Below are 15,397 nucleotides of genomic sequence, written 5' to 3' on the forward strand. Positions count from 1 at the left end.
GAGGTACCTACCTCCAGAAAGACTGCCTCATCTCTCCTATGTGAGAGAAAAAGAAAGTATCTCATATAAGTCACCGCTATTTTGGGTTTTCATTAGATGAAGCCGAAGCTAAAAACACCCAGTACAGGTGCATCCATCAGAGATTTGGCTTCATTGCTCGAGTGTCTGAGAGTCGTGCTGTCTCAACTGGTTGATGGACAACGGGACTCCCTGGAGATCCATGAACTCCTCGCTACGATGCAGAGAAAGGAACCCAGGACCCAGGACCCTGAAGTGTGCACCTCTGCAGTTAATCCGTAGCCTCTGGACAGACCTGGACAGCTGTCTTCCCTGAACGTCCGGGGACATGGATGGGGGGAGGCGCCAGGTGGCAGGGGCTTCCCAACTGCAAGGGGGAGGATGTGGCTAGCTGCCCGTGAGGTGCTCAGGACCAGAACAGATGCCTTCACGAGCTGCTAACCCAGGGGTGCTTGAGATTCACAAAGGCGCACTGGGGAGCGCAGGGGGCCTGGCGGGACGACCACCCAGGAGGTGTCTGGGGGTTTGGAGTCAAGTCATGCCATGCCCTCTTCAGCAGGGAACCTCTCTTCTTCCAAGCCACGACCAGCTTTGGGCCCCAACACCTGAACATGGGTCCTGAGCCGCCCTCCGTGAACTAGACGGGATCTGAGCCACCAGCAGCAGGCAGAGTGGCCCAGCCAAGCCCCGGAGGCATGGGTGACTCGCACCTCCAAGCTGCTGCTGTCCTGCATCTCAGCCCCCGCTCCCTCGGCCCCCTACAGGCTCACGGGGAAAATGCAAGCCTGGTTTCAGGTGCACCACAGGCATTGTGGCCCTCCCTTAGGGACTGAAGGTTGAGCAGACATCTTACTCTCCATCTGGCTACAGGGAAGAGGGTCTGGAGCTACCTTGCCTGTGGAGGAGGCGAGGGGTTTGGTCAGAGAGCCTGGGATGGAAGGAGAAGGATGGGGGAGGAGGGACAGCAGGCTTTGGGAACTGGACGAAGACAGATGTCTTGGAATGGTCCCAGAGGACAAGGACGGTCATGTCTGGTGACTGTTCACGGAAAGGCCCCCCTGCGGCATAGACTCTCCCGCCACAGCAGTCCGGCAGTCTGCTTTGGGGCTATCTCGGCCCCTCCCCAGCCACAAGGGCCTGCTGTTCTGGCTCTCCGGGTGGCCTTGGTGGCAGGGAGGGAGGCTTTGCCTGGGCTGACCCTAGCCTGGTCACCCCGGCTGATGTAATCTGACCTTTGCTTCTGAGCCCTCACCCGGCAGCTTATGAGGCTCCCCACGGCACTTGCTCATGGCAGACACCTTCCAGCCGAGGAACGGACATTTATTCCAGATTGGGATCGGCCCTCCTCAACCGTCATACTGGTCTTAGTGCTACTGACCCTGGACTAGCCGAACAGCACAGAGGCCGCCCCCCACTCACGCAGGAGCCAAGGCCCGGGGATTCAGCATGAGCAGCCTCGGGATGACGGTGACGAAAGGTGGAAGACCCTGGATCCAGAGGCGTGTCAGCTGGGCCCGGAACCACCCTCCTTCCAGAGTCCTTATCATCTCCTGCCCAACATGTCAACAACTGCTCTCCAGCCCACAGCACATGCTGAGCCCGTGGCCAGTACGTTGTTCTCGCGGAGCCAGGGAGTAACACGGGTGTGGAAGCCAGCGGTGCCCGGGCCGTCCAGCTGGTCACCAGCGGCGCACTCGGAAACTCGGGGCCCTGCCGCGTCAGGGAGTTTACACCCGAGAGACCAATGTCTCCACTACGAGACACCTCCATGTCCTACTGAGTTGGAAGGTGCCAGTCTCACCATGCCCTCGGGCCAGTCCAATGGGCAGAGAGGCGGCTCGAGGGGAGCCGAGGGAGCAGGGCTGCCGCGCAAAAGCATGCGGAGGGTGGAAGGAACTCGGGCGGATCCTCGGGGGGCAGGGGCCGAGTGTCCCCGGGCTGCGGGCTTCCTCACAGGCAGAGGCCCCGGGGACCGGGGCAGCGTAGCAGAGGAGAGCCACAGTCGGTGCCCCCACGGGGCTAATTCCACCGGCGGCGTCCCCTGCTGTGTCCGGGTTATGCCAACGTTTGCTCTCTGTCGTCAACGTGCAATGCAGGTAAAATGATCGACTTGGACAACATCAAGGGACCGCCACAGGAGTGGCCAAGATGGTGGAGCGGGAGCTGGGTGCGCCATCGGAGCGGGGCGGGGGGCAGAGTTGAGGGGGGCAGGCGGGAGGCTTTGTGTCCCTGCTTTTGCATCTGCAGTGACAGTGGGGAAGAAGCATGTGGCGGGACCTGCTGCCCAGCGTCCGAAACCCCCTCCCACTGGCTGAGCTCGGCACCGCCTCCCCTTCCCGAGGCCAAGATGGTCCAGAGGCTCGCGCTCAGACGCCGGCAGAGAGCGGCGGGCACGTGGCCTGGGTTCGGCCAACCAGATGCTTCCACTGGGGACCCTGGGCCTGGAGCGTGTATCACAGAGAAGCAGGGACAGTCCAGAGTTCCCATCCCCCTCGCAGCGGGGGCATTCTCACGGGGCCCCGGCTCGGCCCCCACCCCCGCCTAGATTCTGCGGGTCCCTCTGGCCGGCCCGCCCTGGCGCAGGCCTTGTTTATTTGTGGTCGGGCACCTTGCTGAGGGGCACGGAAGTTGTTCTCACAGGCACTGGGTCCCCGTCCCTGGGCACGCGTGCGAGGACAGACAGAGGCGCGGTGCTGAGCTGGGGCCGCTCCTTCTCCCTGGAGCGCATCCTCCCCCCCATTTCCACACGCCCGCTGCTCTCATTCTTCATTTCCCCCCAGAGATCTAACCCCAAGTGGGTCCAGCCCGCACCTTCCCCCGCACCTCCTTTGGTTTTCATCACCTGTTATTCCAATTTTAATGACCCCACGTGTTTGCCTACTTGTGTCCTGACCCCCAAATCGTAGCTTCATGAGGACAGGGACTGTGTCTGCTCATTCTGTGCCCCAGGGCCCAGCACACCCAACATCTGAGTGCAGAATGAGCTCATGACTCTCTGCACCAACGCAGGAACTTGGGAGCCACAACGCAATTTTAGTGATCTCAGATGGGGGACAGCAGAGGACAGGGAAGTGAAAGTCGGCGTGGAAAATCCAACAGCTGCCCCACCCAGGTTCCCCTGCTTCTCCACCTGGAAACCAGCCGGACGGTGGGGGGGTTACTGGGACTTCTAGGCACAGTGGTGGGCATTAGTTGAAACCTTCCAGTACTTTCTCTAAGCTCAGAGAGATCAGTGGAAACAGGAGGGCCCTCTGGTGGCCGCCGCTGGGGGTGGCTGCAGACAGGAAGCAGCTGGGAGCTGGGAAGCAGCGGTGGGGGGCTGGGGAGTGGCGCTGGGAGGCCCCTGGCTTCTCCAAGCTCCGGTCTAGTCCACACCTGAGGAGTTGGTCAGGTAGAAGGGGCGGATGACCGCTTGGAAGCTGCTGAAGGAGCCTGCCGGGCAGGGGAAGAGGGAGGCGCTCCTGGAACTGTTGGTGCGCAGGGCGCTGGGGATCATGGCCTTCTGGCCCTCAAAGTCGGTGACGTGGGCCACGAAGCGCCCCTCACAGAGGATCAGGGCTTTGTTTTCATAGCCGATGGTGGGCTCCGAGTAGTCAGACTTGGAGAGGTGCAGGAGGGGGACCTCGTCCGAGGAGCATGAGAACCCATAGTTCCAGCAACTCTGGACGGTGGGAAGGTAGACCAGAGACCAGGAGATGCGCCTGGTCTGGAACAGGAAGCTGGGGTGCTGTGGGGTCTGGAAGGACCGGTAGGGGTCGTTCCAGTAGCCAGACGAGGCCCAGGAATTGCCGGAGACAGAGGCACTCCAGGTGGACGAGGTGTACAGCCGGGGCTGGTAGGCATCCTCGGTGAGGTTCAGGCCTCTGTACTGGGCCAGCAGCCGCAAGGGCACGGTGTGGAATTCCAGCGCCTGCAGGATCTTCTTCTGGAACAGCGCCTCATGGCTCCAGTACAGGGACAGGTTAAACTGCAGCTCGAACAGGTCCTCGGGCAGTATCATGGGGAACCGGACCTTCTCCACCAGGCTTTCCACCTCCCTGTGGGAAGGCTGCTTCTCCTGGCTCCACACGTCCAAGGCAGTCAGCAGGGCCAGCTCGTTGGGCACGGCCAGCTCACTCCTGGAGAGCAGGACCTGCAGCAGGGCCGTGGGCACGCCCGGCCAGGCCTCGGCCTGCGTCAGGGCCTTGAAGTTCCAGGCCAGGAACTGCACGCACAGCTCCTCCAGCATGGGGTCCTGCGTGGCCAGCGCATAGGTGTAGAGGTCCAGGGGCGTCTGGAAAGAGGGGTCCTCAGGGAGGAGGATGGCAAAGAGGCTGGCGCAGAAGCTCTGCAGCTGCTGGGCCCTGTAGTCAGAGGCGAGCTTGTGGAAGCACTTCACGGACGTCAGGGAAATATCCAGCCTTCGGGAGTAGAAGTACCTGGGAGGGGAGCGAAAGCTGAGCACCCGGTGCACCCTGCCCCTGCAGGACAACGGGGTTGCCTGGGTATGTGCCGGGCCTGCCTCTCCAACACCACTGTCGACCACGTGTTTGCCACTGACCCACGGACACCCCCAGGGGTGCCAGCCATCGCAAGGGGCATTCCGTGCCCCATGCATTTATCCTTTGGGTCAACCCACATTCCAGTCTCAGGTTGGCTCAGAGCCATGTGCACAGACAAGCAGGCAGATCCCAGGGTCCTGGAGCGTGACGCTCCGTCCCTCACCCAAGGGAGGTGGCCCCACCACCTCCTGTTCCCCGCCTTCCCTGTCACTGCTGTCCCCTCGGCCGGCACCGCCCCTTCCTTCCTGCTGGCACACCCCCCCGCTGGACCCCTTCAGTCCCCAGCACCTGTCTCATGCCCCCATGACACAGGCATCAGCCCTGCTTGCCCCCTGTCTGCTTCCCCTGCCGACTGGGAGCCCTCGCTCCTGGTGACCCAGGGCACGACTCCAGCTGGGCCCGGCAAGGCGGGGACGGGCACCTGCCCTCGTCCTCAAACATATCACAGAAATTGACCTCACTGGGAGGGGCGCAGGCTAGCCACCAACTTCCCACCCTTGGCTGGAAAGAAACCATTTTCATCTCATTAAAAATTGCCATTTGTTGTTTTCTCGTAAATGTCACTTCCCGCTATATAAAGCTTTAGGTCTTAAGAACAAAAAGGAACAGTTCTTTTTAAACGGATTCTTTCTTTCTTTCTTTTTCTTTCTCTCCCTCCCTCCCTCCCTCCCTTCGTCCTTCCTTCCTTCCTTTCTTTCGGGAACCAGCTGTCTCTATTTTTTGGAAAGCATGTCTGCTAGTTTGGGCCGACACCTTTGGCCCCCATAAGGCGGGGGGTGGTGGTGGTAAACGGATGCTTTCTGAACACCGGCCCCTGCAAGGCCCCAGCAGGGCGGCCTGGCGGGAGGGGTGACGGCCCAGGCCCAGGACAGGCTGGCCCCTCACGTCTCAGTCTCCTCATCCGGGGCACTGGCTCATGCGCCCTGCCGAGCATGTGCAAAGGCCCGGGTAAGACTTTCTGATGGGTTTGGAGTCGCAGGGATTCTACCTTTCACACAAGCAAGGTCAGTACGTGAGGAGCAGGAGGATGAATTCATAACTAGGTTGTAGGTTCTTGGAAATATTACACCATATCCTTACGTTACCTAAGAGGTAGGGGTGGTGTGTGTTTCTGGGCCACCTGATTTCTCCCCTACCACATAGCTGTCTGGGCCTGTGTGATGTGGTGTCGCGGGGCAGGTGGCCCGGACCCACGGCCTCGAGTGTGCAAGGAGCCTCCTGCTCTGGGCGACACCCGGGCCCCTTCCCAGCTCTGCCCCAGGCCCCTGTGGCAACCCCTCACCAACCCAGGCATCTTGTTCCTGGTGAATTCGTAACCCACGGAGCGTTTGAAACCTCTCATGATAGTGGCAGTTACGTCGGGAGATGTTTTATGCGTGTTTTGTGGCAGTTGGTGTATCTGCGTGTGACGGTGGGTCGGTGTCAGTGTGGGGTACGCAAGTACGTGTTGGGGTGTGCGAACGTGTGTGCGGACGTAAGTGTGGCAGTGAGAGTGTATACGCACACGTGAGTGTGGCATGCACACGACTGCGAGCCCAAGCATGTGCACAGGTGTGAATGTGGGTGCACGCAGGTATGTGTGTGGGGGTAAGTGTGCATGTACGTGTGTGTCGTACACACACTTGTGTCCGTGAAAGCACCAACGTGCTCGGTGCCGTAGCCCCATGGTTTGCTGTCGGAGGGGAGGTGCCCAGGCCCAGGCCCCCATCCCAAGGGGGGTCACCTGATAAAGTCTTTAACGACAGGCAGGCACTCTGCGTCCACCTCCATGGTGACCGTGGGGCCCGGCTCCTTCCACAGGGCCTGGGCCTCGCGGTTGGTAGACAGGATCAGCCTGTGGGCACACAGGTCCAGGCCCTCCTCTTCCTGGTCCCTCGCCCTCACCCTGATGGACAGGTCACAGCCCCTCTGGCTGTCAAAGATCTGCTCAAGGGCTGCAGGGAGCTCATCCGACAGGTCAAGGGTATGGGCACCTCGAGTTTCTAGAAGGGGCAGAGGGGAGCACACGGTTAGGTCAGGAGCTGTCACCGAGAACACTTCTCCTCCCTGGACTCAGGCTCCTCCCGGCCCCATCTACTCAGGAAGGCTTGGGGAAGACGAGGGTGTCATTCCCCTCTGTGGCCCAGAGCCTCCCCGCCCCTGTCGAACACCCCTGGTCAGCTCCCCTGCTCCCCCACATTCAGGCAGCCCCTCCGCTGACTTCCAGAGTCCGAGGCCCCACCCGTTTAAAATCCTGACCCATCAAGCAATGACCCAGGTGGCACCTTCTAAAAACCCAAACCTTCTCCCTGGTTTGATGGTCTGAAGAGTGAGGGTCTTATGGAAACTCAATTTCGAGCTTTGGGGTCCCTAGCAGGCTCTCTCAGGAACTGAGGCCTAAAGAAGCGATTCCTCCCACCGACAATCCCAAAGCCTAGCTGGGAACTAAATCCCACCTGCTCTTTCTTTGCCACGAATAGGTTTGCATCAGTCCTGACATGTCAGCCAGGTGGGTTCAGCCCCCCATTCCTCCGGCCCCCACTCCCGGCCCCCACTCCCACATGGGCTCCCCACCAGGACTGCTCCCTGCCCTGCACCCCAGGTCCAGGTGCATCTCCTGCCCGCCCCGCCCCCCGCGACCCCTCCTTGTGTCAATGCTCTGATGCGCCCCCAAGCCCCGTGTGAAGCCCAGGAAGAAGGACAAGTGGACAACAATAACACCGGATTCGGGGACTGAAGAACACAGAGCACCTGGTGAGGTCAGCACACATGGTGGGGGGGGGGAGGGGAGAGGCGCGAGGACGGGCTCCTGCCATCGGGGCAGGTCAAAGGCACATTCACCTTGCTGTCGAGGCACGTGGGCGCACGAGGACTGACGACCGTGAGAGGCTGGGGTTTAAAGAAGCGACAGGCAGGTGGCCCGTGCAGGCGGCCCACGGCTCTTGCCGGATGACCCGGGTGAACGTGGCATTTCTGAGCCGCGCCGGGAAAGGGCGGTGGGGAGTTCGGGATCACTGCTGGGAGGGGCGGGCCCTGGAGGCTCTCCTGTCCCCTCCCAGCCAGGGGGGCATCACCGGGGAACCGGGCCCAGGCATGCCCTCCGCGTGGACGGCGTGCGTGCCCCGGGGCTCACCGTTGGCGCAGACCACGCCGGCGTCCTGGTTGTGTCTGCAGTGGCTCCTCAGCCAGCCCAGGGACCTGCAGCTGGCCAGCGATGGCTCCGTGCCCGTGCACTCCACCTCGTCCAGCATGACCGGGCCGGCGCCTGGTGGCACAGCAAGGAGGACGGGGGCTGGGCGGGGGGGGGAAGGGCCGTGCACAGGGCTGCTCTCCCAGGAGCCATGGGAGAAGCGCTCTGCGGGCCTCCCGATCTGTGACCAGGGCCCCCTGGCCCTCATGCTCCCCTGCGCCATCTGGACCGGATAGAACCTGGGGGCCCCCATCCATCCGAGCCGAGCGGGGCTTTGGGTTTACGCTGGGAACACTGTACCACAAAGCAGCCTCCGTTCGCTGTGTCAGGGGAGATGTCCCTGCACCAGACTCCTCGGGGCGGGTTGCGGGGGGGGGGGGGGGGCTGTTTCAGGAAGGGACGCGCCCTGAGGGAACGGGATGGCCTGTCAGAGTCTCCGCAGAACTATTTCAAATGTTCGCCGGTGCTCCGTGACTCAGGAAGGCCATGTGCGTGTCTCAGGTGACAGTCCCTTCCTGGGACAGGCTGCTTGGCAGCGAGGCTCCGCTCTGGAGGACCTGGGGACAGGCAGGCCTACCTGGCCCAAAGGCGGCTCCGCCCAGAGCCTCGGTGGCATTCACAAACCCCAGGGCCCGGCAGACGACGCTGGCATCCGTCAGGTCCCACAGGTTGTCACACACGGTCCCCCACTGGCCTCTGTAGAAGATCTCCACGCGACCCTCGTTGGCGGTGTTCCCATCGGCCAGCCGCATGTCCCCATCTTTCTCGCCTACAGGGCTCCCGAGGGAACAAAGAGATCAGCAGGGATGAAGGCCGGGCAGCTGGGCCTCCATCCCAGCGGAGAAGCACCAGCCCGCCCCTCACTTCTCCCAACTGGGAAGGTCCCTTGTCAAGTTCCCCCCAAGAGGGTGCCCACTGCACCATTAGCTTTAAAGGCCCATCCATCCTTGAGGGCTCACCCACCGGGGAGGAGTGGAAGATGTGCACCCCCCCACCCCCACAGAGAGTAAAGCGCCTTTTCTTGTCTTTGAGGTCTGAGTCCTTCCTCCATGGATAGGAGAAGGAGCAGAAGGGGCAACTGGAGCCCCAGCACCTGAGGGTGGGGGAGGTGGGACCCTGGGGAAGAATGGGGGAGAAGGAGGGGCCCACGCTGACCCCACCTGAGGGTGTCTGGGGCTTGGGGTGCACCGTGTGCATCACAGCAAGGACCGCTGGGAGGGCTGTGGGGGAAGTCCTGGAGCAGCAGGCCCAGGAACCCCCAGAAACACCGGCAGAATGAGCCGGGTGTACAGAGAAAAGTGGGATTGTTCTGGGACAGGGTCAGGAAGGAGCTGGGTGCCATGCTGGAGGGCGGTTCTCAGCTGGAGGAGGAGCCAGCCTCCATGGGGTCACCAGGACAAGGAAGTGCAGAGCCCGAGGTGCAGAGAGCATGAGGACTGGCGTCTAGAACTCTGGAAGTCTGACTGTATGGAAGGGCCCTGACTCATGACACCCCTGCCCCCCACATTTGGCCTGTCTGATGGGCTCCTACTGCTCAGTTCCTCTGGTTCCCACGGGATGAAATGAAGAATCCTTTGGTGTCCCCCCAGAACCTACAAGCTACCATCACTTAGGATAACCAGGGCTTCAAGCAGGAGAGAAGACCCAGGCTGAACATTGCCTCAATTTTCTGCGAGGGCTCAAGGCCACAGAAAGGGGAGCGGCAGCTCCTCAGACTGCCGCTTTCAGCATTCCTGGGGCGCAGCTCACCTTGAGTCCCTGCAGCCAGCAGCCACATCCAGAGGAGCAGTGGGACAGCCATGGCCTCTCCTGGGAGGGGAGGCCCTCGTCCTGCGACGGAAGGAAGCAGCAGAATCAGACAGCAGAGCTGGACAGCCCTGGGGACTGGGCCCCTGTGTGTCCAGGACCCTTTAGACCCTAAGTGTGGAGGACAGCAGACAGGTACAGTCCCTGCTCCTCTGAGCTGTGAGTGTGATGGGGTCCCCCACCTGTCTGGGGCGTGGTCCTCCAAGGAGGACTAAGACTTGCCCAGACAATGGGGAGGGGACCTGGGGGAGGTCTCTAAGCAGCGGGACAGTGGGAACAAAAGTCCATCTCAGAAAACCAGGCCCTAGGGGCGCCTGGGTGGCTCAGTTGGTTAAGCGACTGCCTTCGGCTCAGGTCATGATCCTGGAGTCCCGGGATCGAGTCCCACATCAGGCTCCCTGCTCAGCAGGGAGTCTGCTTCTCCCTCTGACCCTCCCCCCTCTCGTGTGCTCTCTCTCTCTCTCTCTCTCATTCTCGCTCTCTCAAATAAATAAATAAATAAAATCTTTAAAAAAAAAAAAGAAAAGAAAGAAAGAAAGAAAACCAGGCCCTGGGCGTGGCCATCAGTGGGGTTGGGTGGGAAGGGTGGAGGGAGGAGTCGGGGGCATGCGAGCGAGGCCCAGATCAGGAGAGGCCTGGGGAGGGGGGCTTTATCTTCAGGCAGTTGGACCCCTGTGGGAGGGCCTGGAGAGCTATCTGTGAGGCCCTGAAGGGAGGGGACACATCAGGAGGCCACAGAAAGCCAGGCAGAAGTGACAGAGAGGGCCAGAGGAGGTGGCTGGGAGCAGGGAGGAGGGGGATCAGGGCTGAGGTCTGGGACTGACTCTGCAGCTGGGTAGGGGCTGGGGGAGCAGGGTGAGGAGGAAATGCTGAGCGGGTGGCTGGGTGGGGACCTGCCTGAGATCAGAGTCCCCAAGAAACAGAAGCTCTGATAAGCTGGGGCCACCAGGGCCACACAGTCAGCCTGGGTGGGGGCACAGGGAGTATGGGGAGGCCCAGCTCTTCCAACTTTTGCCTGGAGTTCTTGCTTCTCTAGAATTATTCGGGCTTGCTTTTCATCTTCATCCTCAACCTGCTCCCCACCTGCTGTCTCCCCCCATGTCCCGAAAGTGGAGAAGTCAGTCATTGTCTCTCCAGCTCATGAGAATCCCGTGGCCCCCACACCACTCCTAGGCCCCCCCCACCACTCCTAGGCCCAGCTCTTAGTAGAGCACCAGGCAGCTGTTGTGGGCACCCCTACAGGTCAGGGCCTGGTGGCCCCGAGGCAGCATCCCAGGTCTGCATTAACAATGGCCAATCATGCACCTGGTATATTGTACCCAAATGTGGCTGCCCTTGGGGTGGTCATGGCCACCTGTTGTAGACTGACTCCCTTGTATCCGAAGTTGGGATAGGGCTGCCTGGCTCTGGCTCATTTGGTGCCTTTTGCAAATTAGAAAAAGATACTCTTCCTTTGGACAGGCATAGGCCTGGGCCGAAATGCACAAACTGGAGAGAGCATACTGGGCTGAATTCCAAGCCTGCTTCCCCCTTCGTCCTTGTGCAGTGAGCAACCTGGGCAACTGTACATATAGAGACCCTATGGATCTGGGAGCAGCCATGATGGTCCCTGGGCTGAGGAAGAGCACCAGATCCCCAGTTGGGTACAAACAGGGAGATTATACCCACTAGGTGACATTGGGTAGAGAGAGGGACACCCACCTGAGAGCAAAAGGCATGAGCTTACCTGCCTGAGGTAACTACTGATGGCTGCCCTGGAGCCCCTCAGCTTCCAGCTGCAGGATCCCTCTGCAGGCTGTCCTTCAACCCAGAAAACCCTCCCAGGATGAAATGTGGTCAGGCTGGTCCCAGGAAATACCAGAGAAAACAGTCTAGTTTCGATTTCTAGAAACCACCTGACTTGGGTTTCTTCTGCGATTGGCTGCCAGCAAGGCTCCCTGGGCCCCTCCCTCCCCTCAGCTCTGACTGTGGATGTCGGGGTGGCAGTGGCCCGAGGCAGGCAGCGTAGCTGACCATAACCACAGCAAGACGGCCAACAGCTACACGTGAACGTGAACAATCTTCTAAGCTGGACGGGACCCCAGGGCTGGCGTTGGGGGAGGCCAGGGAGGGGAAGCGGGGGGACAGCAGGAGGCAGAGTGAGCGTAGGCACAGACAGGCAGGGTCTGCACCTGCCGGTGTGACTGTGGGCTCCCACTGAGCGCTCTGAGCCGTGTCCTGGGTCTGGCACATCGCCAGCAGGGGGATGCCGCCAGGATGGCTGCTCATTATGAGTCTGCCTGGCTCTGAGTGCTTGGCATGCCTGACCTCCCAGAGAGGCCCCCCTCTGCGAGGCCACACAGAGTCGTCCCCCTGACAGCGGGAGGGAGGCCCTGAGACATGAGACAACATGCCCAGGTATGCACCCAGCAACGGGAAGAGCTGGGCCCCACGTGCAGCAGTGACCCCCAGAGCCTGCGCTGGTCACCAGCAGAGGACGCCACCCACCCCCGACACAGGCTGTTCTCCCAGCGTCTCACCACCAGCAGGGCAGGGGACAAAGCCTCTGGAGCGGCTGTAGAGTGTCCAGCCCACCTTCCAGCCATCCCTGGCCTCCAAGAGAAGGCGGCACGGCGGTTCTCCCTTGGGGAAGCACCCTCTCTCACTCCCACGCTGTGCTCTGAGGACCCCAGGCTCTGCCGGAGTCGGACCCAGAACTGACAGCTCAGAGCCCTGCAGGCCCCTTGCCACAGGGATAATGTCAGGGAGGAGCCGTGATGGCAGCCAGTGTGGCGAGAGTCAGCTTCGGGCTCTTGGAGGGACCCTCTAGGGAGCATGTGGGCAGAGTCAGGACATGGAGGCAGGAGGTCCTGACGCTGTGGTCTGAGCCCCTGTCTCCAGCTGGCCTGAAGTCAAGGTCAAGTTCTGGGATTTGCAGTTAAATGAGGCAATCAACGCCCTCCATTGTTTTGGTCACCTGCATCCCAAGGTTCTGGATGAGAGCTGTCCCTTGGAATGTCCCCAGGTCTCTTTAGCCTTGTGGCTCTCAACCTGGTCTGCACATGAGAATCACGTGGGAATTTTACCAACTCCCGATGCCTAGGTTCACTAAGTCACCATCTCTGGGGTGGGGACATTCATGGGCATTTTACAGCCTTCCAGGTGGCCGCCGTGTGCAGCCAGGGCTGAGAGCCACTGGCAGAGACACACTGTCTCCCTGGCAGCCTGCGGTCCCAGGGACTGAGCCCCGAGGTCAAGCATTTAATGGCTATCTGCCCTAGATGCGAGGCTTTAGGGAGTGGCATGGTTCATCTAGCTCCCTCCAAAGAAACTGTAGGTATCCAGGGGGAGAAGCAACTGGAAACAGTGCTGGCAAAAGAGACCGTGGTGAGTTTTAAAATCCCATCCAGATCAAGGAGCTTCAGGTGTGCTGGCACAGAACCTCCAGAACCTTCCTTCACATAGTTTCCACGGAGTTCCGCCCAAACAAATTGCCCGTCGGGGGAAGGAGACGAAGGAAGTCCTTGGGGAGGTGTCGGGGCCGTTAGCTTTACAAATAAAACTGCCAGTTGTCCTACCGGCAAAAATCAGTTTATTCAGGAAGAGCAGAGAATTGCAACCTGGAATAAGCAACCCATGGCAGAACCACAGGCAGGTCCACCAAACAAAGAGGAGGCTCTTCTATAGAGGGAAGGGGGCATTGTTAGAGACAGAAAGCCCGCTGGAGTAAACTGGGAGTTAGAAGCATGGGGGCGTCTCACTGGCTGGGCTGTTGCGGGGGGACGAAGAAACCTTCCTTCCACCAGGTGGGGTAGTCAAGTGGGGTCCCGGTGCAAGGTGCTCTCTTCCTGCTGGGTCTGCAGTGGGCAACAGGCACTGGCTGGGAGAGCTCCCCCTGCTGGCCGCCCCACTCCATCCTAACCAGCTTCCCTTTCGTTAATGTTCACAGTGGCGAGTTTAAAACTCTTTAGCCCCACAGTCCTGGAAAGTCCTTCGAGTTGAAGCGAGTAAAATATAAGATTGAGGCCTCTTCGTGGAATCAGAGTATGGGTATCTGCTCCCCCAGGGCTTTCCGCAAAGGGGACCATGGAACCGGCACTTGAGATGCCCCGCTCTGGCGAGCAGTGGCTCAGTTCTGAGAAGGAGACTGAAAGCCCCGGACACCATGGATGCCTGGGCCCGGCTGTGATGGTGTGCACGATGTTGCTGTCACCAGGAAGCCAGTGCCACCGAGGCAGGAGAGAATGCTCAGCTAGCTTGTAGGCTACCCCACCCCCTCGCCCAACATCCACGCAGCCACGCACTGCCACAGCCCGTCCACATGCATGACACTCAAACCCCGATGGGAAGCAGCTACTCTTCTTAACCCCCTTGTAGGTGAGAAGACAGAGGTGCAGAGAGGCAACATGGGCCCAGTTATCCAGCTGGAAGGGAAGGAGCTGGGATTCAAACCTACACTTCCCTTTTTAAAAATTGGCTTGAGATATAATCTACATGGATTGAATGAGTTTTGACAAAGGTATATAGACAGCAACCAGGACCACAACCATGATGTACAGAACATTTTCATCACCCCAAAAGTGCCCTTATGCCCCTATGTCAGTCCCCTTCAGCGGCCCCCATCCCTGGCAACCACCTATCTGCTTTGTGAGTTTTCATATAAATAGAAACATACAATACGTAATGTTTTGTATCTGGCTCCCTTTACTTAGCACGATGCTTTTGCTTTTGAGATTCACTCATGTCACTGCAAATACCAGTAACTGGTTCATTTTTGTTCTCCGTTCTAGCCGCGCCCCCCCCCCCTTTTGGACGGACTATAGTTTGCTTATGCATTTCTGCATTGACGGGCATTTGGGACATTCCCAGGTTGTGACTGTTATAAAGCTCTTAGGACCGTTTGGGGAGCAGACTTGGTGTGAACACAAGCTTTGCTTTCTTTTGTATAAAATACCTAGGGATAGGATTACCTGGTTATATGACAGATGTTTAACTTTTTTTTTTTTTTAAGTAGGTTCCATGCCCAGTGTGGGGCTTGAACTCACAACTCTGAGATCAAGACCTGAGCTGAGATCAAGAGTTGGAAGCTTAGCCGACTGAGCCACCCAGGTGCCCCTAGATGTTTAACTTTTTAAGAAACTATCAAACGGTTTCCCACAGTGGCCTGGCCATTCTGCATCTCTACTGGCAATTGTCTGAGTGTCCCAGCCACTCTAAATCCTCACCAATACTTGGTGTTGCCAGTCTTTTTAACCGTATCCATTCTGGTGGGTACGCAGTGGGGTCTCATTGTGGTGTTAACAGCTAACGCTGTTGAGCATCCCCTCATATGCTTGCTTGTCACTCGTACATCCTCTTTGGTGAAGTGCCTATTTAGATCTCAGGCACGTTTTAAATCGGGCTGTTTGTCTTATTACTGAGTTGTACACATTCTTTACATACTCTGGATACAAGTCCTTTAGCAGATAGGATCTACAAATCTTGTTTTTATCTTTTCATGCCTTTTCATCTTAACAGCGTCTTCTGAAGGATGAAGGTTTCAAATCTAGATGAAGCTCAAAGTCTCATTCTTTTGGTGTCATGCTGAAGAAGTCTCTGCCTGGCCCAAAGGTCTGCTGTCTTCTGGAGTTTTGTAGCGTTAGCTCTTGCATTTAGTTCTAGGATCTATTCTGAGGTAATTTTGTGAATGGTGGGAGTTAAGGGTTTCAATCATTTGTTTCCATAGAGATAAGACTTGTCCAAACACCACTTACACAAAGACAATCTTTTCCCCCACTATACTACTCTGGCACCTTGGCCCAAAATCCACAGACCACACACATATGGGTCAATTTATGGACTCTTTTGTGTTCCTTTGATTTACAGGTCTATTGTCCTGCCAATA

At 58.9% G+C, this 15,397-nt stretch overlaps 1 protein-coding gene across 2 annotated transcripts in view; it reads right to left on the reverse strand.

Moving 5' to 3' along the window:
* Positions 1 to 3,031: 3,031 nt before the first annotated feature.
* The window catches only part of CANT1 (calcium activated nucleotidase 1), a 30,357-nt gene continuing 17,991 nt past the window's right edge, over positions 3,032 to 15,397 (reverse strand). The window contains exons 1-6 of one of the 2 annotated variants that reach the window (XM_032429480.1): positions 11,261 to 11,409; positions 9,478 to 9,558; positions 8,306 to 8,497; positions 7,672 to 7,803; positions 6,283 to 6,541; positions 3,032 to 4,436 (exon numbers count right to left, since the gene is read on the reverse strand). In XM_032429480.1, the coding sequence (XP_032285371.1) occupies positions 3,383 to 4,436; positions 6,283 to 6,541; positions 7,672 to 7,803; positions 8,306 to 8,497; positions 9,478 to 9,529 (1,689 nt within the window). In that variant the 5' untranslated portion in view covers positions 9,530 to 9,558; positions 11,261 to 11,409 and the 3' untranslated portion in view covers positions 3,032 to 3,382. Of the gene's footprint in view, positions 4,437 to 6,282; positions 6,542 to 7,671; positions 7,804 to 8,305; positions 8,498 to 9,477; positions 9,559 to 11,260; positions 11,410 to 15,397 lie in introns of those variants that run through there. The other variant, XM_032429479.1, reaches the window with a different exon arrangement.

Source organism: Phoca vitulina, unplaced genomic scaffold, assembly GCF_004348235.1.
Source record: "Phoca vitulina isolate PV1807 unplaced genomic scaffold, GSC_HSeal_1.0 scaffold41, whole genome shotgun sequence".
NCBI lineage: Eukaryota > Metazoa > Chordata > Mammalia > Carnivora > Phocidae > Phoca > Phoca vitulina.